A 21975-nucleotide genomic window follows, 5' to 3' on the forward strand; every position below is an offset into this window, starting at 1 on the left:
TTTAAAATCTATGGGGTGACTTTAAGCGGGCTGTCCACGCGAGGCACCCATCAAACGTTACTGAATTGGAGATGTATCGTAAGGAAAAATGGTCCAAATTACCTCAATCCAGACACATCAGAGGCTATAAGAAGCATCTAGAGGCTGTTATTTTTGCAAAGGGAGGCTCTAGTAAATATTAATTTGATTTTCGTGTCTAATTCTCTTAAGATGCATATGGCATATTTTCTGTTTATCAAATAAACCATATTTCACTGCAAAAATATCACTGTCCATGACGTATGGGTATGTATATGACAAAGACGTTCCTCATCCAAACGACCAACAATTTATAGATGAAAGGAATGGAGATTATCAGGGGTGCCCAAACTTTTGCATACGACTGTATTTAGGGGGAAATGGCTAATTCAAATGAAATTTGCTGATAGCAATCATTGTCAGTAAAAAAAGCAGACCATTTGGTCTCAGTCTAGAGCCCTGCATGGAGAAGCTGCATGAAGAAGCCTATAGCCTAGCTGATGTTGCTAGCCAAACTTTACTGAATGTGCCAGAAATGAAGAACTTTTTTGACATAACCTAGTTTAGCCTGTAGCATTGAAAACAGCGACGCACCACACCAGCTTGAGTTTAAATACATTATTTAATGTGACATTACTTACTGCACATGCAAGTCTTGAATTGCTTAAATGTATGATGCTGCCAGTACACCACGGCATGATAGATAGTACTTAAGCTACAAGTACTGTGCAACAGTCTATCCCATATAGTGCTAGTTCTATCCAGCCTAGCACATATATGCACGTCGTATCTAACCTTAACCCTCAGTTACACTATCAGGGCTTGGAAATACTGCAACTTGCTAAAAACACAGCTGCAAGACCCAGTGAAATGTTATATACAGCAAACTAACGTTAGCTAGCATCGCTAACGACATTGGCTAACTCAACTTCGGTAGGCAAGCTGGCCAGTGCAAGTAACAGTTGACGCTGTGTGCTTAAAGATTCTGACGCAAGTGCCAAGATTCCGATTGGCCAAGAAGAAGTGCTAAGATTCCGATTGGCCCAGAGAAATGTCTAATTATAAGAATTATCCAATAATGTTTCGCAATTCTAAGCCTGCCTGGCATGCAGAAGAAGGGCGGCCTAAATTCCCTCAAAACCAATATATCACTGCTCATATAGGTGAGTCGTCTCTGTTTTCTTTAGGTTTGTTGGTTGGACAAAGACGTTGATTGTACCTGCTGTTGCGACTCGATCTTGAAATTTACGTAACCAAAAATTACATCAATAGAATCACAAGAATCTTAGCTTTCCAACAATATATGGCATGTGTACCAATATAAAACAAATAATTTTGTGCGTTGTTCCACGTGGGCCATGGAACGTAAAGAGGTAAAAACAAATGTTGCAGTTGAAGTTGTAACGCAATTTTACACCATCATATTTTGTCTCCAACAGTAAAAAAAATAAATATATATATATATATGTATAATTAAACCCAAATCAAGGAAAAACCTCTATGGTAGTGTATGGTAGAACTTACAGTCTGTGCTGCCAGCTTGACAGCTAAAGGCAGCCATGTGCTCAGACAGGGGGTCAGCCACGAGAAGAGACATATCCATGGAGGTACTCCACTCCACTGATGGAGTAAAGATAAACAACAAAAACAGATTGAGGACACAGGGGAGAGAGAGCGGCCCAGGGAGATCGGAGAGGCAGGATATGACCTTACATGCACAGGTGAGGATATTCCAACAGCAGAGGTTTTTGGTGGTTGTTCCTAGCAGATACTTGGAACAGCTCAGTCGTCCAAAACAAATGTCCCTGGTGGATAGAGACAGACCATTTTAAACCTTAAAATAATACAGTTATAACATCTGTTACGACCCCTGGGGAGGGTTTGTAACAACATCACTGTCATCTCATACCATTTTGAACCAGAAAACAATTGAGTTAATCAGTCATTTTAAACACACACAATATGGAAGCAATTGTACTACAGAGCACTTACAGCATATGGTGCCAAAAGTATACACATACGGTTGTTCACAATGTGTGCTTCTTGTTTTGGCTACCCGCAATGCTTTGGGGCTATCTTGTTGTTGTTATGATCAGTGACCTACGCACTTTGTAAAGCTCTCTCTTGAAAGTCGCTATGGATAAAAGCGTCTGCTAAATGAATAAATGTCCAAAGCTACTTGGTCATGGTATTCAAGAAAAGGATTTCATGGAACACTGGTCGTCACCTTAAGTCACGACTGGTTGGACATTATAATAATAAAGATTGTTTGGTTACACAGCAAAGATAACATCTAGAGTGAAAATCTAGAATTATAACTAAACAATTTTTACTGTACATGAGGTTCTTTTAGCAGCGTAGGGACAGAGTTAAGACTTATCCAACCAACTTTGTACCAGTACTACTCTGGCACAAAGTGTAGAGCAGGGGTCCCCAAACCACACATTTGGACCGGCCTTCTGAACAATGCAGGAGACTTATTCTTTTTTTTATTTTATTATAAAAAAAAAAAAAAAAAAAAAAACTTCACATTGATTGATATGCATAAGTATGGAAATGTTTTGATTTCAATCTATTTTCCCTTCGAGTTACTCTGACAGTATGGAATATTTATGGACCTTTTTCAAATACGGTCCACGGTAGGGTTGTCAAAATGTATGCTCGCACTACCTTTTATGTATAAAATATTTTTGACACACATACTTTGCACCTTTAGAACGTTAATTAGTCGCAAGTTTGCGGTAAAATGCAGTTGGGTTGGTGAGGTCAAAACACTATACGTAGCAGCTGTGAATCAAATAAACTTAATATAAATAATGTTAAGTAATTTTTTTATTCTTACAATGTTTTCTTCTTCAATCAAGATGAGTATTGAAAAGAATTGTCCGCGACTGAAAAAGGCACGTATTGAGAATGAGGACCAGCCTGAACCGAATTTTGTATAGGGTGTTAAATTTGTGTATTTTAGGTTGGGCGTGTGGATTTTGTGAAGGTGTGAATCATTTTGATTAATAATAAAATTATTGTTTAGAACCGGTTCCCAGTGAACCGATTCCTTGGAATCGTCAGCCAAATTCTTTAACGGTTCTCTGTGCCGTTGCGCATGCGCAAACTTTTATAGTTAATTCAGACTGCAGCAAACATGGCAACTAGGCAGAAGCTTTCTAAAGTTTGGTTGTTTTCACACGACAAATGGCAACGCCACTTGTAACGCGTGTAAAAAGTATATTTCGTCGAAGGGAGGTAATGCAACAAATATGAAGAAGCATTTGAACACACAGCATGGAATTAAGTTACTGGAATGTCATGTGTTCGATGCATGCAGCATCGCAGTTAACGTTCGCGCTTCATCTCCAACTATCCAAGGTAGAGCTAAACCCCTCAAAAGTGATCGCAACCACAAAGCAATTTGCCTTTATTGTGTGTAGTCGATCAAGTTATCTTCAGTCCCGTCGTTTGAAGCATAAATTTTTGCTCCGACATTCGTCTCCCATTGATCACTTCACGTTAATTATCAGAGGGCGTGTGTTATCGGCAAACGTTCGCGTTGTCGTGTTAACCCAATATTAAACTGAGAAACACTGTCACATTAGCGTCACTGTGTCCAATCTCTACCGCTGTAAACTATTATTGTCCAAACCCGAACGGGGTTTGGACACCCAGTTTCCAGTCTTTTTGCCACCATTTTCTTTTGCAATCGCTAGCAAAGTGTAAGTTGTATTATTTTAGGCACACCAAACAATCTACATGTCAAATTTCATAAATATGTATGGACGTTTGCATGTCAAAATAATTTAGGAAAGTTACATTGATGAAAGAAAGCCAAAAGGTGACGATCTTTACTCTGAAAAGTGTTTTTGTATTGTCATCGTTCTGCTACTATGGGTTAGCATACAAGTGTATTTTTTTGAACGCTAGCTTAACATTACTTTGGCCAATGCCAAAATACATAATGTGTGAGGTGATCTGTAGTCGAGGCGAGGAAGGGAGGGGGGCAAGGGACTGACATGAGAAGAGTTCAACAAAACATCCAGCACGTGGTGGTATACAGTCAAATTGAGATTTTATCGCATAGTTTGGAGATGTTTAAGCGTGATATCTTATTGTGGAGGACATAACTACGTCCCCGGATATATTGACAGCATTGATGGTCAGCAGTGGTGCCATCAGCGGGGGGGCCGGGGGGGCCACGGCTGGCCCCCCACTGGCCCCCCCATCGCGAGTCGCATATTGTCCGTCATCAAGATTTTTTTTTTTTTTATATGGAAAATGGGATTTCAACTTCACTGTAGGACAAATCAACGTAAAACGTTTTAAACATATTTTAACCACAATCTACGATTGAAACACTTCGTCATAGAAATCCTAGTATCTCCCCACTCAGATCCTGTCACGCATCTTCACACTCAGAGCCTGTCACCCCTCCCCCCACAAGAGGTTGCAATGGGCCAGGTTAGAGTGCAGCCTAGGTTGATACATAGTATAGAAGCGGGAGTTTATCGTTGATCGTCGACCAAGTTCAAGGAAAAAGTGAGTACAAATATTAAATAACCTGGTTTTGAATTTTAAATGACCTATTTACAGTAGGCAACCTCACGTTGGTAAGCTACAGTAGTTATATAGCTAAATCGGTATTTTAAGAGGGCTGTCTTGCCTTGCTAGCTAGCTAGTTCAGACAAGGTTACTTCAGTCTAGAGAGAGTAGCCTGTACCAACTTAAGCAATTCGGGCCGATCACACCGAGAGTGTGATTTTAAAACATTGCACTTAAAACCCCATTGTTTGCTATGGTACGTCAGTACAGCTCTGTTCATAACATTCCGGTTTTGAAATCCAATCAGGATATGCCTAGAAATGTTACTTTCCTGATTTTAGCAGTTAGTCAGGGGGTCCCATTATCGTCCACCCAACCACTTTCAATGGAGAAATGTCAGTTTGACGCTGCGGAAGGCAGATGCTACACATACGGTTTGAGAAGGTATTTACATACTCAAATCTCAAAGTAAGAAGCTGTAATTTGGTGTGCAGCAATATAAGATGTATACATATCGATGAGTTACTTTCTTTCGTTGCTGCTGCATATCTTCTTTAAGAAATTAACGGAAGAAACGGTTGTGGACGATAATGGGGCCCCGAACGTTGGAGATTTAGAGTGGACGATAATAGGGCCCTTTACACTAGCTAAAAACCGGTCGGGATGGACACAGTGACGTTATATGATTTGACCTCGGCTGAAAATTGAAGATTCTATAGCTAAGCTCGCGTAGCTATATATACTGACATAGCTTAGCTATAGAATCTTCCATTTTCAGCCAAGGTCAAATAGAAGTGTAGAAGAAGAGTGACAACAAAATGTAAATGTGTATGTATACATACTAGTGCTGTCAAACGATTAAAATATTTTATCGCATTAATGTCATAGTTAACTCGCGATTAATCACAATTTATCGCACATTTGTATCTATTCTAAATGTCCCTGATTTATTTTTGTCCCAATCTTTTTTCAAATTTTAATGCTCTTATCAACATAGAAAAGTGGTTCGGATTGCTTTGTGCAAATATTTTTTTTATTGAAAACAACATTGCAATCGCCTGGCTTTAACGAGGGGGCAGAGAATTCGCATCAGCTGTGTGCTTGGCCATCAAGTGGTATTTCAGACTGGACGTGCTGCGATGATAGCTCAGTTTACAACGACAAAACACACAGATCACTGGTCTTGTCAATAGAACCATTTGGCAACTTTTTAAAAGCAAACTTTCCATTCAGAATCTTATTGGCATCCATTTCGGCATCTCGCGCTCGTCATCCACTCAAAACGTTAGCCTACTACCAGAGAATGTCTAATATCCGTAAACGGGCTCTGCTACTACTCTTTAGCCAGCTCGCAAGCCAAACGAGTGTTTGGCGTGCCTGTTGTTTTGTTTCCGGTCTAGCTAGAACCGGTGTGGTGTTGTAGTTTTTCTAACGTCGGTAGTTGTTGCAACAGCATGTGAAAAAAACTACAAAAGAGCGTTAATCGCGCGATAAAATAATTGACGCTGTTAATTTGGGTTTGCGTTAACGCCGTTAATAACGCGTTAAACTGACAGCACTAATACATACTGTATATGGTGTGTAGCATTATAGAAAATTCTATAACAGAAAATGTATGTAAATAAACCCGTTTGTGCTCTTTTTCCCCACCCCTTGTCCAATAAGAATCGATAAGAGAATTGATAAGGAATCGAAACGATAAGCAGGAATGAATAAGGAATCAGAATAGTTAAAATCTTATCAATACTTATCCCTAGTTATTAGCAAACGTTCCTGTTGTCATGTTAACCCAATATTAAACGGAGCGACACTGTCATTCAGGCATGAAAACGGGTCAGGGGTGAAAAAGGTGAGAAGGATATTACCCCTCTGAGGGGGTCCGGGTGCATGCTCCCCCATAAGAAAAAATTAAATATTCCATATTTTAAAAGCATCAATCTGATGCCCACACACACACCACCACAAATTGCTTTCCAACCTGTGGGAAATACTATACAGTCTTTTATTGCACTGTTAGACAACTGAACAGTTTTCATTGATATTGTTTGTATTGTTCTCATTTCTATTAAATAAAAAAAGGTATGCATTTTAATATTAGGGCTGTGAAAATTAACGCGTTATGATTAAATTACAGGATTAATTCGTTATTTTTGTTTAACGCATTTAACGTAATATACCCACAATTCCACCCAATCTGCAACTTCTGGATGAGAAGTTCATGTTCCAAAAAAACTAAGATGGAACATCCAATAAAACTAAAGTGATATGCACACTCTGCGGGAAGACGTTATCGCTCTAGATAAGAGCGTCTGCTAAATGACTGAATGCTAAATGACTGAATGTTACCGTTTCACGAAGCAATACCAGCCTAAAGTAACCTATACCACCTCAACGCGAAGCATGTGTTGGTCGGCGAGGGGAGTTCAAGTAGAATGCGCCAAACCACCCTCACTGAACAAAGTAGGGCCCTCACTAGGTCTGCCTGTGACAAGGTGACTAGCACAGTTGCCAAATGTATTGCAAAAAGCTGTAGACCGATTGATATTGTTGAGGACGGGAGGTTCACCAAAGTTTTGCGAGTGGCAACGGGTGACTCGAGCATCAAGGTACCGCAAAATCAAAGACGCACACTAATGACAAAAAATCGGTAATATGTAATTAATCATGATTAATCCACAGAAACCTGTAATTAATTTGATTAAAAATGTTAATCATTTCACAGCCCTATCCTTAATATATTTTGTCATTGTCCACCCATGGTTTCGAAAATAGTATCCCAGTACCTGGGTATCGGCATCGAGTTTGAAATTCTAGTATTGTGACAACCGTAGTCCACCGTAGCAATTGTTACTTTCCAAACACTGGATTCTTTGAACATGTAAATTATTAGTATGTATGTACAATGTCAAGCACTGGGTCGCTGTTTGCACACACTTATCCTCACCTGATGGTTCCTGGGGGCTTAGAAAAGGTGGTCACCAGTTCCCAAGAGGCAGAACTCCACACAGTCACCACCTCCTGAAAGCCCACAGCCAGTAAGGAGCCGTCTGCCGAGAAGCAGCAACACTCAGGCTTCAAGTGGTGATATCTTCCAACAAAGTAACACGACCAGGAGTTACCGTCTTCTGTGGGTTAAGGGAAGTGAGAAAGTTACAGAATTAACTGCTGGAGTATTTAACTACAACCTTGGGGATTACATCCACCAAATTGTACCGCTACAATACATGTTGGTGAATACATGTTTGTGTTGCTTATGTTCAAGGTTAAGTAAACATGCAATGTGAGCTGACATTTGAGACAGATTTGATCATTTGTGAAAATTGCCTTGTGTTGTAAATGCTGACGTATTTAGCTGTCTTTGCCAAAAGACTGAGTCATGTGGCCACATTACATGAGGTTTGTGAAACCATTCTCATGGAGTTTGTACATGGTCAGCCTTTTTTTGGCCACAAACCCATTTCAGCATGAATCACAACATGCGCAACTCAAATAATGGATGGCTGCCCAACACTGGCCAAGGGTGCAAGTCTGTTTCCCAAGGATCTCTTTAGCAGGCACCCATGAGGAATTATATTGAATGGTGAACTTGAAACAATTAGGCTAGAACTGGGCTGGCTAACCATTCATGTCTGACTGGTCTGCCAGCAGCCAAACTTTGAAGCTGCTGTCTTGGCTGGTGGTCACAAGCATGGTGGTCTCTGGCAGAGGGCAGAAGCACATGGCTGTAATCCTGTCCTCGTGGGGGGCCGAGACAGTGGTGTTCAGCACAAAACTAGATAGGGGGTGGGGTTGGAAAAAGGAGCAAATACATTAAAGGAACACATTAAGAAATAATATATTTTATATCAAATGTCTGAAACAAAGATCAGCTGACTTATTTCAACAGAATATTTAAGCTGTACAAACAGATGTTACTTAATTTGAGTGTTGCGTTGAATAACCATGGGTCAACGCGACAAAATCAGAGTTGCCAAGTCCACCTATAATCCACAACTTTGATATTTCTTCTATCAGTTGCTTGAAATAATCACAAGTTGCAGGTTTTTGGGAAAGTTTTTCAAAATGTGGTCGCTTGTTAGAAAAATCTTAAGTCCTAACCGATACGAGGTGTATAGGCCATCTATCAACAATATTATATCAGAGTATCTGCAGGTTTAGGACAGTTGGATTTAAGACTTTTTAATACCACACAGAATGAAATTAAAGACCAGTTTCATGTAAACAACTTTGTAAAGAGCACACAATACCTAAAATAAATGTAAATATAAGTCTTTGAGCAACTGACTAAACATTAGGCAGTGACTGCACTGAAAGCTTTGATCGTTCATAGTAAAAATAATCTACAAAATGTCCACAGTACTAGTGGGTGTCTACAGGTATAAACAAGACAATTTTAAGACTTTTTAAGACCTTTTAATACCACTTCTAAATGAAATTTAAGACCAAACTTACAATGGAAATACAAATCAAAAGAGGAAATATACAGTCATCTTTCCAAAGAAACACATGTCTGATGTCCGTTTAAAATGAACAGTATAGTAAAATGACAATAACCAGTGGAGTTTAAGAACATTGACTAAATGTGTGTAATTGCTAAGAGGTCAGATGGCATTGTTGGCTCTGGATTTCCTATCGTTATTTGTATTTATTTGTTTATTTGTCAGGGACAATGCAGCGCACATTATTACATACATAGATAATGTTGTAGATGTGTTGCATAAAAGGTTTTTAGCCAATAGGCTAATTTGCAACCCCAGTCCCTGGTCAGACCTTTCTACAAAGTTAGGCAAATACAATTTACTGCATAGTGTGAGTTCCATTATTATGCAGCAGATGCAATATATTAGTATATCAACATTTCACAGATTCATGACCACATTACACACAACAGCACATCATGTAACAACACAATACATTACAACAGGGACAACAGAGACGCACTGTGTGCTCCTGCCTTTATGGACTTGACTTAGTGGCTACATGTTTGGTTCTTTCAGCCAGTGTTTCACCTTTCTATTTAATGTTTTCAGATCGGTTTGTGTTTTTATTTCAGTTGGTAAATTATTCCATAAATGGGTCCCTATCACTGAAAAACATGATTGGCCGAGAGTGGTTTCGCTCTACTATGCAGTTGCCACCCACTGTAACATTCACCGTTGTAGCGTTGACATTGTTGCTAACAATGGAAATGTTGGAGCAGAAACTAGCACTTGCAGGCTTCTGGCGTGCCCCTTCGTAGTCTCTGTTTATTCAATCGGAACGCTCGTACTCGTAACTTTTCTTAGTCTTCTGTTTTAACTTGTGTTGTCTCATGTGAGACAAGTGTTGTCTCACATTAAGTATTGTCTCATGTGTTGTTGTTTTTTGTAATAAATAATCGAGTGTGATGATGAAGTACGGTATGGTTATTTTGTACCATATCTTAATTGAATTTAAAACATCGGGAACAGTTATTATACCGTGATATATACCACAACCATTATATAAAATTACTTATACCACGATAGAACATTTCAGCCATATCGCCCACCCCTATTTGAGATGGTGGGCACTAGAGTTAAATGGCTTATGTTATGTACGTAGTTTAGGTTAGCTATGCTGTAGTTTTAACCTTAGCCGATAGCCTACCTTGGTTAGAAGGTAAACTCATGTTCATCTTGTTAGCTGAATTGATATGCTCTCTTGCACATGTTTTGTATGTATTATGACATTTAGCTATTTTTCCAAATAAATTTATAAATAAGTTCATGTTTCAAGTTCAAGTACATGGAATCTTAGAAAATCCTTTTTTTTACCATGATATCGAAATTGGCATCGAGAATTGTGTTATTTTACTGGTATCGGCACCGACTACCGAATTTTTGCTATTGTGACACCCCTACTTATTATCAATACTTGATACCCCTCATGGTAAATTAAAAATGATAAATAAATATATAAGTCGTGCACCCAAACAAGTACGCTTATTGGTCCACTGAAAGGCAAATTACCTTTGCACTGTACAGTACACTGTACAGTTACCCTAATAGATAAACATGAATGTGAATAGGGAAATTTAAAATTAAGGTAAAAAATGGCTTAAGTCAACAAAATACCTACTTTTGTCGCAAACCTACTTTATTTTATTTGAACATGCATTCAAATATGAGAACAGTTCCCGCTATTCTTGACTGAACTTGCTTCCAGCTCCAGTTTGATTGACAGTGGTTTAAAAAAGGAGAAAGGCCAGTCTCGCCAAAGGTGATAACTTGGAACTGGGTTGCTAGAATATATTTGGCTGGAAAGTACAGTGCCACTCCAAGCCCTACATGCTTATAGACCAACCAACCAACAAAGCAAGTTGCAAGCGCAAAAAAGTGCTTGTGTTGTGAACGGGGAATGTTGAATCCCAACCAATTAATCTGCGATGCTCGCTTTGCAAAAGAGCTATTAAGAAAAAGTGCAGTGACAGTCGTGGCTGGCAGTGGAGCGAAAGAACTTGAAAAGCCTACAGCATGATTTAGTCGCAATAAATGAAGAGCAGTTATGTCAAAACATTTTCCGATCCGTTGCACCACAAGTAACAGTTCTATAAAAGTACCTCTGTGTCTGTTCATCATTTGCCCAGAGTTTCAAATTGATCTCCAGCCCAGAGCCTTCCTGTCTTCTCTGTTCCACCGTTGCAAGCCAGTCACCGTAGGCATCAAATGTAGCTTTGACTACTTCAAACTGGTCTAATCCTGCCTCATGAATGTACTCCTGCTGTACAATATCTAACTGCATGGAGAGAAAAATAAGTATGTCAGCTATTAAACAAATCTAACAAATATCCAATAAGTAACAAAGAACAGGGCAAAGGAATTACAGGGAAAGCTTACATTGTACAGCTGCTTGTCTTGCTGGAGAGAATAGAACTGCAGATGTCCTGGTTTACCATTGAGCACTAAAGCTTTACTCCGCGGGTCAATCACTAGATCCGTCCACACTTTCTCATCTGGGAGTAAGGGGGAGAGAGGAAAACGTGAACATTTCCCACTCAATAGATAGCAGGGAGTGTGCTCTAAATACATATGCTATGTAAAACAAATCTTAGAAATGTAGTTTATAAAGGTTAAATTCCTCTTAAGCCAAAACATTTCACCAGGTATTGTGAGGCAATGTATGTAAGGAAACCTAAAATACGTAAAGTTACTGACCTTTAACCAGACCCTGAATGATGGCAGACACATTAACACCATTCTGTATGATTGAAATCTCTTTAAGGCACACAAGGAAAGATAGTACACAATTTATTGAAACGCATTAACAAGCTAAAATATTTTTCCAATGAGTGACTTCATTTATTTTAACTTACTTGGAGAATATACATTTTCTTAATTTACTGTGTCACATCTGCTCATCGCACATCCCATTCGCTAATCACCTCGTTAGACAATCTACCTTCAGCCAGGCTGCGACCGCCGGCCAACACGACACCGTTTTTTAGACGACACATGGCCAATTATTTAGTTCAGGAAAATCTTGATATTGATTTGGGGAAAATGACACAGCTGGATAGCTAGTCTTCTTGTCAAACATACTGTCAAATTATATTTACTGTTTGCCAACCGTACACAATGTTATTGTGTTTGAATCTTACTAGCATGACGTTAGCTTTCTGGCTAACAGCTCAGCCAAAGGAAAGCCAGTATGGGTTATATGAGCTGAGCAGACTGAGCGGAGATATCAAATGGCTAACATGTAAAAACGTTAGATTTCTATTGCAAAACACATGAAAACTTAAATTAATGTTTGTAAAAAAATAAAAAAATACATGTTGGCAAGTGACCATGGTATAAGCAGGATAATGCCCTTCAAAGTATAAACTATAGTGGTGGGGATACATCAATTTTTTAATCTTGATTAAAAAAAGATAATAGATAATCTAGATCTCACTGTAATCTTGGCGTTAATCTAGATTAAAATGGCTCATTTGAATTCCGCCGAAGGCATTCAGAATGTGTGCTACCCAAATAATGACTAAAAGTAAGTCTTTGAGAACGGATTTCTCAAGCCAGGTGGCGCATTACACCCAGGGGCTTATTTCCCGTTTCCAAAATGCATCACAAACTGCTTGAGAAAGCTGTTCTACTTACATAATTGGTGATGAAAATAAATTATGTTCAATAAGATGTACTTGTGTTTATTAGATTCGTTAGCTTGGCTGATAAAGCTGAGCTGACGGCCTTCGTCGGTTGCACTCAAACATAGTAGTTTGACGATGACTCCTCCCCTGTGCTACATCAGTGCTTGACCCGGCATCTCCCGCATAAGCTAAGGGATGCTTTGCGTTTAGGTGGTTTTTGAGACCGGAAGAACTCCTACAGTAAACTAATTCCGCATAGCACAAGGTGCAAACAACCTTAGTCTTGTCGAGGTTTCCATAGGGAAGTTTCTTAAAAATACATTCTCTGAAGCAAACCAGGCGGCTTCATAGCTGCATCCATGTTAGCACGTCACATTTGATATGATAATTTCATACACAAGGCATACACACAGGTTCGAAGACTCGTTCTCGCCCCCTACAGTGCAATTCGGCTAGGTATACATCCGCGCTAAAATATCAAGGTGAAAGTCATCATAGCTTGCGTAGTATAGACCCAGCTCCCAACCCAACTTTGAGAATAGATTAACGGCAATATTTTTTTTATCGCCCAATAAGAGTCTAACGTTAACGCCGATAACGGCCCACCACTAGTAAAATATCATCCAATAATGGACTCGGCGGAAGCTCCGCTGCACGTCGGACAGTTCGCGCCTTCACATCGTCTATTATAGGATGATATTGGACACCTCGTCGGGCATTATCCCTTACATGACTGAAATCATGTGTAAGACGGTGATCAGGCCATGAATAAAGGATAGATGATTCTATGACTTTTCAATGTGCCATGGGTCATGTGTTTGCGAGATCCCTCCTTACTGTTGTCAGAGTGCGAGGTGCAGCAGAGCGTCCCATCTGGTGACACTGTGATGTGTGTAATGGTGGCACCAAGACGAGGCAGAAAGTCCTTCTGGTTCTCCTGTGTGTAGCGCCACTGAACCAGCACAGACTCAGACCCTCCACTAAGCAAGTTTGTGCCTTAAACAAAATAAATCAAAACAGACTTAGACCATTGGAGAAACCATAGCTGTAGATAAATTGCTACCATATTGCAGTATACCAACATAACATGCACAACTAATTGAAAACAAACTAGGAATGACAAACCTTCTGGCGTAAAACAAAGTGAGTTGACTGTATTGTGGTGCCAGTGTAAGGTGGAGTAAGTGTACTCCTTATTATGGTTGAAGTTTCTCCTGTAGTAAAAGGGATGACAAAATATGAATCACAAAACTGTTAATAGATGTGAAATCCTAGGTCAACGTCTTTGTGCAACTCACCACAGGCGAATCTTGCCATCAACATGACCAGTTGCAATGCAGTCCTCTTTAGGATGACAAGAGATGCATGTGAAAACGTTCCTTGCCCCTTTCTTACAGCTTGCACTCAAATGAAACCTGAGAAGACAATTAAATTACAGAAGATAATTGAAGCATGTTTAACCATTTATTACACACATCCTTGATATAAAAAGAACAAAAATGAAATCACATTTCTAGTGATTAAAAAAACAAAAAGGTCAGCAAAACAAGACTTTTAACCTCAAACATGACGTGCTCTCTCCCCTGCTGACAGCCATCTCTGCACAACTCTGTCTGGCTGAGACTGTGAAACCTCTGGTCCCTCAATGCTAATATATAAAAGCACTTTCCCCTCTGCCTTCAAACAGGCCAGAGTTAGCCCTCTACTTAAAAAACCATCCCTTAACCCAGCCGTCCTCCAGAACTACAGACCGGTATCACTGCTACCCTTCTTTTCAAAAACAATTGAACGCACTGTATCTAACCAACTGACAAACTTTCTTTCTCAGAACAACCTGCTCGACCCCAACCAATCGGGCCTCAAGACTGGCCACTCCACAGAAACCGCCCTCCTGTCAGTCACCACTCCATCCAGTCTGCCAGAGCGGCTTCAAGGTTATCCATCATCATTCTGCTGGACCTTTCTGCAGCATTTGATACGGTTAACCATCAAATCCTGCTCGCCAGACTTTCTGAGATGGGCATCACTGGCACTGCACGTCAGTGGATCTCATCCTACCTGTTGGGAAGATCCTACCAGGTCTCCTGGGGAGGCAAAGTGTCAGGCCCCCGCCAGCTCTACACTGGTGTCCTACAGGGCTCCGTCCTTGGACCCCTCCTCTTCTCCCTGTACACCACCTCACTTGGACCAATCATCACCTCCCAAGGCTTCTCCTACCACTGCTGGGGCTATCTTGTTGTTATTATCAGTGACCTATGCTTGGCCGCGGGAACTAGGGGTGCTGCAGCACCCCCTGACATCATGAGAATTTAAAATTATATGACTTGAAAATCCACCACCGCGGCTGCACGGCACAGCCCCGCAGTAGTGGACTGGCCATCGAGAGCACCGGGAGAAGAATAACGATTGAAAACTATTTTGCGCACAATAAAGGCCCAAAAATGCTTGGCCTTTATTCATTTTCACCAAAAAGCACGCTCGCATTAATTCGCGAAATCCTTAACTAGCATCACATCAAACACAGAATGTGCATGCATTAGCAGGGCAGCTGTGGTGGAGTATACGGGGGCCGGTTCTGGTGGGCTGGTCTGGGCAAAAGTCCAGGGCCTATTTTTACTTCCAGTCTGTCCCTGCCGCCCCGCAAGATTAAGCCCCCCTGATAAAAAATATTTCCGTGGCTATGGACCTATGCACTTTGTAAAGCTTTCTCTTGGAAGTCCCTTTGGATAAAAGCGTCTGCTAAATTAATAAATGTTATCGTAGAGCTCTGCTTTACATACACTACGGGCAGTGGCGGCTGGGACTTTGCAGAGGACACCCGCAAAGTTGGAGCTGGAGGCCCCTCCCCTAAATCCACTCAAAATGTATCTCCATCCTATCTTATTCATTGCTGTCTACCTTTTAAATATAGCCTATATTCATGTGAGAGAAATAAAAGTTTCAAGGGGTGATTGATTCGTTTTTTTGGGTATTTCAAACGGTTCCTTAAGGTCTCCGAATAGGGTATGTAACATTGGTTGAGCTGAAAACACCCCAGGTGCTGTTCTATGCCCCCCTTATACATCCAGTGAAATTTTCCCGGGAAAAAAACACTAGGTTTTCACCTTTTATGGTATGCTCATGAATATACAGATACTTGCGCACTGATTGGTTGGTTTACAACGAGTGAAGCTGCGGCGTAAAGACACAACACGGCCACAGCACTCACTGAAAACAACAAATACATCTATTATGTCTACACAACACTAACAGATTCACTAGATATGATTTAAAATGATTATGTTAGTCGTTTTCCACTTCTGTTGTCTAAGGCAGCAAACAGGATCGCCTTAGGTGGGTAATGTTAGCACAACAGCTTAGCAAACAAACTATTGTGATTCAACTCAGCTTCAGTTAGTTCTAGCTATCTTGCTGAAAAATAGATCTGGACAAACATGCATCTTGAATTGTAGATTTACATGACAACACAGGTTATTTATTTGAATGAAACACAGTCAGGAACATGAAATAACGTTAGCCCCATTGCCAATAAACTAGGCTAAATCATCACACATTCTACCTATGCTCTTGGTGTCAACAAGCTAAACTAGTTTACATGCCAACAGTCTAGATGTTCTCGCTATCTAGCATTCATTGCAAATCAGTGTTAATAAAAAGCAGATGAGCTACAGTCTAGCTAACATTGACTAGACGGGCATGGCTGATTGTCTATACGTAGCGTAGAAGATCCCTGTGCAGTTCGACCCTCGTCACATTTGCGCGAACCCTTTCACCAAGGACGGGTTTGAAAACCTGGGACAACATAAAGCAGGATTTGCTATGAAGCTGTTTCTGAAAAGTGGTGCGTTCCGACCTTATGTTCATCACAACCGCAAGTTGTAGTATGAATCATACTATGATTGTCGGTAACAGTTATTAGCAATGCTAACGTATCCTGTATCTACCACCTGCATTTTTCCAGTTCTTTCAAATAGATAATCTAGACAGGTGTTAGGAATAAGCTAGACTGATAACTGTTTTCTGGCTATATCTTTGGAAGCTTTCTTTCTAATGCCGACTACAGCTAGTCTAGCAAGATTAATTTGCTAAGTAAGGTATGTTGATGTGTTTAGAAACAGCATTCTACCTATGGTAGATACAGGAGACGTTAGCATTGCTAATAGGCTAACTGTTAATGTAGCTACAAAATCGTACTTAAAGCTTGCGTTTGTGATGAGCATACGGTTGGAACAGCACCTCTTCAGCAACAGCGGCTTAACAAATCCTTCTTTAAATTGTCCAAGGTTTTCATTCAAAACTGTCTTTGCTGAAATGGTTCGAGCAAATGAATAAATGAGTGTCGAACTTCACAGGGATCTTCTCATAGACAAACACCAGCCATGCCCACCGAGTGTTTGGTTTTGTGGGAAGACTATGACTGTCAGCATTCCCTGTACAGCCTGGAACACTAGATTTACGACTGTGGTCCATTTTCAATATCCTTAGAAAAACGTTATTCTTTCAATTCCTGTGGAAGTAGGCTACACAGAGCAGCGCGCAGATGAACTAGTGTCGGAGATCTACGCAGCCTCCATTTATGTCCCTGGGCCTGAACACCGGTGGGCTGGTCTGTAGGTAAATGTTGGGGCGTGACAAAGAACCAAAAAAGGTGGAGCCCTGTTGGGACGTCACAGCGGGGGATTTTTTTTAAACCTATCGTTTCACAGCAGCAGTTACAAATTGTGAGATTTGCATACATTTTTCAACTATGACTAGGTAAAATCGATTTTCTCTTTAAGAAAACGTTTCTAATATCTGTACCAGTTTTTTTAGCACCATTAAGTGCAAGTAATTGCAGTAAAAGAGTAATACAACAGTAATCTTCTACATTGTAAGGTTTCAAGCAAGCCTGTTACATCTAGACTTGCTCAGCTATTGCTAGCTTGCTATTAAAATGCCTACCATTTGGCAACTGGCAAATAGACCAATATTCCAACTGTATGCAACATGCGTTAGCCATAAGTAGACAATAACTTATTTACTGCAAGCTAGTCACCAGACAGTGTAATTAATAGTAATTTTTGTCTATCCATAATGTGACTAAGGCCAAAAAACACATTAAATACAATATTCAACAACAAAAGCACTCGTTTTTGTAGTTCAATATTGTCAATTGGGCAATCAATGTTACACTGCAAATAAGTGAGTTTGTTACTGTCGTCTTAACTGTACTCCATTTTCTTAAAGAAATTGCAAGTTGTGGAACATGTACTAAGCATAGTTACAAAGGGTTACGATCACAAAAAGCGGAGGAAGAAACACATGCTCCTAGACTTAGCTGCTGGCTAGCTGACAAACTTATCGGATCGGATTATTATACTGGAGAATCCTACTTGTTTTATTGAACATATTACTTACTTGTAAGTCTTCTGCTTTTTAAAGAAATACACTTCAAGTTGTAAACATTTAGCTGAAGCAATGTATTCCCCCTGTGAAAAAGGGCAAAGTCAGCTTTTTATTTGTGTATCTGCATGGAAAAGTTGGGTTTTGAAAATCTACTATTTGCTCAAGACATTAAAACTGTCATCTGCCATACATCTAAGTCCCTTAGATGTATGGCAATATAAAACGATTCGGGGTATACGTTCGTTTCACAAAGAATGGTGGACACATTTTACAGTTGGTTCATGTATCTGTCAAGCTGTATTTCTCAAAAGGAAAAGGATGTTCAGGACCTCAGAGTTTGTGATGGGACAGACAGCAAAGCGTACATACCCCTTTACCAAAACAGGTAACTTCAGGATTCGAATCGACATTGCTGAGCACAGCAGAGAGTTCTCGTGCCTCTACTTGCTGGTCTCCACAGCGAGGGAGATTTACAGCAACCAACTGGAACATCTCTACAAAGTGAAAAATAAAATAACGGATCACAGTCAATTTCAAATTGATAGAGAAAGATGGAATACCAGTATTTTCAAAAAAAAAAAAAAAAAATCTCCAGAATGCTACAATACTAATACAATGCTAATAGACAGCTACTTACTATACAGACTAGGTTTGTGGAAAAAATGGATGCTCGGATACCAATCGATATGTTTTTATTTTATTGGATTAGATATTCATTTGCAACAGTATCGATACCAACAGTGCCGTCTTTGCCTCCTCAAGTTGACACACAACTTCACAAACAGCCCTGCTGCAGACGAGGGTAGGCAAAGACCCTTCTTATTGAGTCAGATTTGTCAAACGTTGCAAGTGCATAGATTCTTTCACATGCAGATAAACTTTTCACTCACAAGATATAAGGACTCGCGCATAAATTCAACAACCGAGAGTTGTACAGGTAGCTGCAAGCGAGTGCCTGGCACACTCTCATAGATCCAATTCTGCTCTCGCAGGCAGTCCCATTCTGCTCTCTCGCGCGCACAGTCCAATTCTGCTCTCACAGTCCAATTCTGCTCACACGAGTCTACAGGACTTTTAACAATTTGGGGGCAGAAACCTATGGAGGCACTGACCCTCTTATATTTAGTCGCTTTCAAGGCGATCACACCCACAGGGACATCCTTGTACCTTGATTGACAGCTTACGTTACGGGAAGTGTGGAGTGTTAATATAGGCTATGAAACCAGACCGTGGATTGAACAATGGGAACTACACCTACAGATTTACATATAGGCCTAAGTGATATTTGTAGATGTGGGGCCTCGTCTAATAATCCAACATTTTACTCTGAAATTTACTCCGAACATTAGCTAATAAACATTAAACGTAGTGTAGTATCAGTCTGTGCTTCTTACCCAAAATATTTCTGTCTTTAGTTTTTTGCACTACATTGTCTACATGCAAGTATTTTGCCTAAATTATGACACCGTATTAGGGCCAGCTAGGTATAAAAATTTAAATCAGAGGGGGGGAGGGGGTTATATTCCGAGATTAGTCACAAAGTTGCGGGGAAAAAAGTCAGAATTATACTTCAATAGGATTCAGCAATAAGTAAATAGGCTACTCCTGATTTTAGCCCAGTATCACCACATTGTAATAAACATTCGGACTTTGAAAAGACATTGCCGTGATTTGGGCCTACTCAAAAAAGAAACATCATACTTATTTGGATGAGGTGACAGCTTTTGTGCATCAGAAACTACAATGCAATGGACAAACGCAAGGACATTGCTGGTTACATCTACGGGAAATTGAAATTCGATTTGTGGTTCAACAGGACACAATTCGACAGATCCTCAAATTAGTCGATCCACAAGTTGTGGATCGGCTTAGAAGAGCACATCGTCTTGGCTGTGTCCTGTTGAACCACCAACCTATTGAAAAGTATAATTTTATCAGGCGTTCCATTACTGCAGGCTTTATACACGGCAAGGCGTCTGTGCTTTGATGAGGTTAACCATGTAAAGTGGAGAATCTCTGACTTTTACGACTTCTCTGAATATTCTTTTACCTACACTGGCCCTAGTACGTCGTCGTAAAAAAATAGATATGCGCGAACCAGAATTTTCTTTGACGAGCACTAGGCATGGGCCGGTATCAGATTTTGACAGTATGATAACCTTGAAAAAATACCACGGTTTCACAATTACAGATCTAAAATATTTTTGTTAAACACAATATATTATATTTTTAATAGGGGTGGGCCGTTATCGGCGTTAAAGTGTTGCGTTAATGTGAGACTTATCGGGCGATAAAGAAAATATAGCCGTTAATCTATTCTCAAAGTTGGGTTGGGAGCTGGGTCTATACTATGCAAGCTATGATGACTTTCACCTTGATATTTTAGCGCGGATGTCTACCTAGTCAAATTGCACTGTAGGGGGCGAGAACAAGTCTTTGAACCTGTGTGTATTCCTTGTGTATGAAATTATCATATCAAACGTGATGTGCTAACATGGATGCAGCTATGAAGCCACCTGGTTTGCTTCAGGGAAAATGTATTTTTAAGAAGCTTCCCAATAGAAACCTCGAAAAGTCTAAGGTTGTTTGCACCTTGTGCTAAGCGGAATTAGTTTACTGTAGGAGTTCATCCAGTCTCAAATACCAACCCAAAGCATCGCTTAGCTAATGCGGAAGATGCCGGGCCAAGCACTGATGTAGCGCAGGGGAAGAGTTGTCGTCAAACTACTATGTTTGAGTGCAACCGAGGCAAGCCCGTCAGCACAGCTCTATCAGCCAAGCTAACTAATCTAATAAACAGTTAATAAACACAAGTACATCTTATTAAACACAATTTATTTTCATCACCACCTATCATAGTAGAACAGCTTTCTCAAGCAGTTTGTGATGCATTTTGGAAACAAGAGACGAGCCCCTGGTCTAATCACCACCTTGCTTGAGAAACCGGCTCTCAAAGACTTTTAGTCATTATTTGGGCAGCACACATATTCAGATTGTTTCGGGGAATTCAAATGAGCCATTTTCATCTAGATTAACGCCAAATTTATAGTGAGATTAATCTAGATATTAAAAAATTACATCTATGCCCACCACAAATTTTTAAGCAACATAACATTGTTGGAACAGCAGTAAACATGTCAAGTTGAATAGTTCCATTCTTAGTAGTTTTTTTTACTAAAAAGAACAATACATAAATATAGCTGCAAGCAGCAATGGTGGATTCCTCCTCAAATAAACACTCATTGCAATGTTTTACAACCGGAGCATTGACCAGAAACCGTTCTGCCAGAGAAAAAATGATAATAATAAAAGAACTATGCCTCTGACCGGTTTTTAACCTACCAGATTATAGATTACCAGAACAACATCTCATCCACCTGAACCATTCCCAGACCTGGACCTTGCTTGGTTCAGTAACTGGATAACCACATAAGACATTTCTCTAATGGCAAGAATTGTCAGATTTGGTCCAAGCTCAAACAGCTGTAAATCAGTCATATGTTGACATATCAAGGTAAAACTTTGCATGGTACTTCGGGGGGGTGTTAAAGCCTATTAGGTTTGAAAAACCATCAATCAAAATGACATTTGATTTAGTGTAGGACTGCCCCCACTCAGTCAACTAGTCGATTTTCTGGTCGATATGCTCTTGGTCGACTAAGATTTTTTTAGTTGAGCTGCCGTATGGCAGTGTGAGATCTGATTCCCGCTTGTGTCACCATTGCTGAATTAAAGAAATGTTCTACAGAAATTGTAAATTATATTGTTTTACAGAGGAATCCTTATATATGTTTACATTGAACTTATACATACACAGACGGAAGACTTCGAAAACATACGTGAAACCAGCTAAATGTAGGCCCAAATGTTTGTACTTGATGGCAGAAATTTAGTAGCAGGGCTCTCAAGATTGATCAAAATTTGGTGTGAGATTC

At 40.0% G+C, this 21975-nt stretch overlaps 1 protein-coding gene across 4 annotated transcripts in view; it reads right to left on the reverse strand.

Moving 5' to 3' along the window:
• Positions 1-21975, reverse strand: part of wdr75 (WD repeat domain 75) — a 38847-nt gene that overhangs the window by 9285 nt on the left and 7587 nt on the right. For 2 of the 4 annotated variants that reach the window (XM_084688502.1, XM_084688500.1), the window contains exons 5-16: positions 18410-18534; positions 18053-18123; positions 13954-14070; positions 13781-13869; positions 13493-13651; positions 11727-11786; positions 11409-11524; positions 11132-11307; positions 8172-8323; positions 7496-7673; positions 1732-1823; positions 1543-1638 (exon numbers count right to left, since the gene is read on the reverse strand). In XM_084688502.1, the coding sequence (XP_084544628.1) occupies positions 1543-1638; positions 1732-1823; positions 7496-7673; positions 8172-8323; positions 11132-11307; positions 11409-11524; positions 11727-11786; positions 13493-13651; positions 13781-13869; positions 13954-14070; positions 18053-18123; positions 18410-18534 (1431 nt within the window). Of the gene's footprint in view, positions 1-1542; positions 1639-1731; positions 1824-7495; positions 7677-8171; positions 8324-11131; positions 11308-11408; positions 11525-11726; positions 11787-13492; positions 13652-13780; positions 13870-13953; positions 14071-18052; positions 18124-18409; positions 18535-21975 lie in introns of all 4 variants that reach the window. The other 2 variants (XM_084688501.1, XM_084688499.1) reach the window with 1 other exon arrangement.

Source organism: Hypomesus nipponensis, chromosome 23 (genome assembly GCF_054491055.1).
Source record: "Hypomesus nipponensis isolate SF chromosome 23, ASM5449105v1, whole genome shotgun sequence".
In the NCBI taxonomy this organism is placed as follows: domain Eukaryota; kingdom Metazoa; phylum Chordata; class Actinopteri; order Osmeriformes; family Osmeridae; genus Hypomesus; species Hypomesus nipponensis.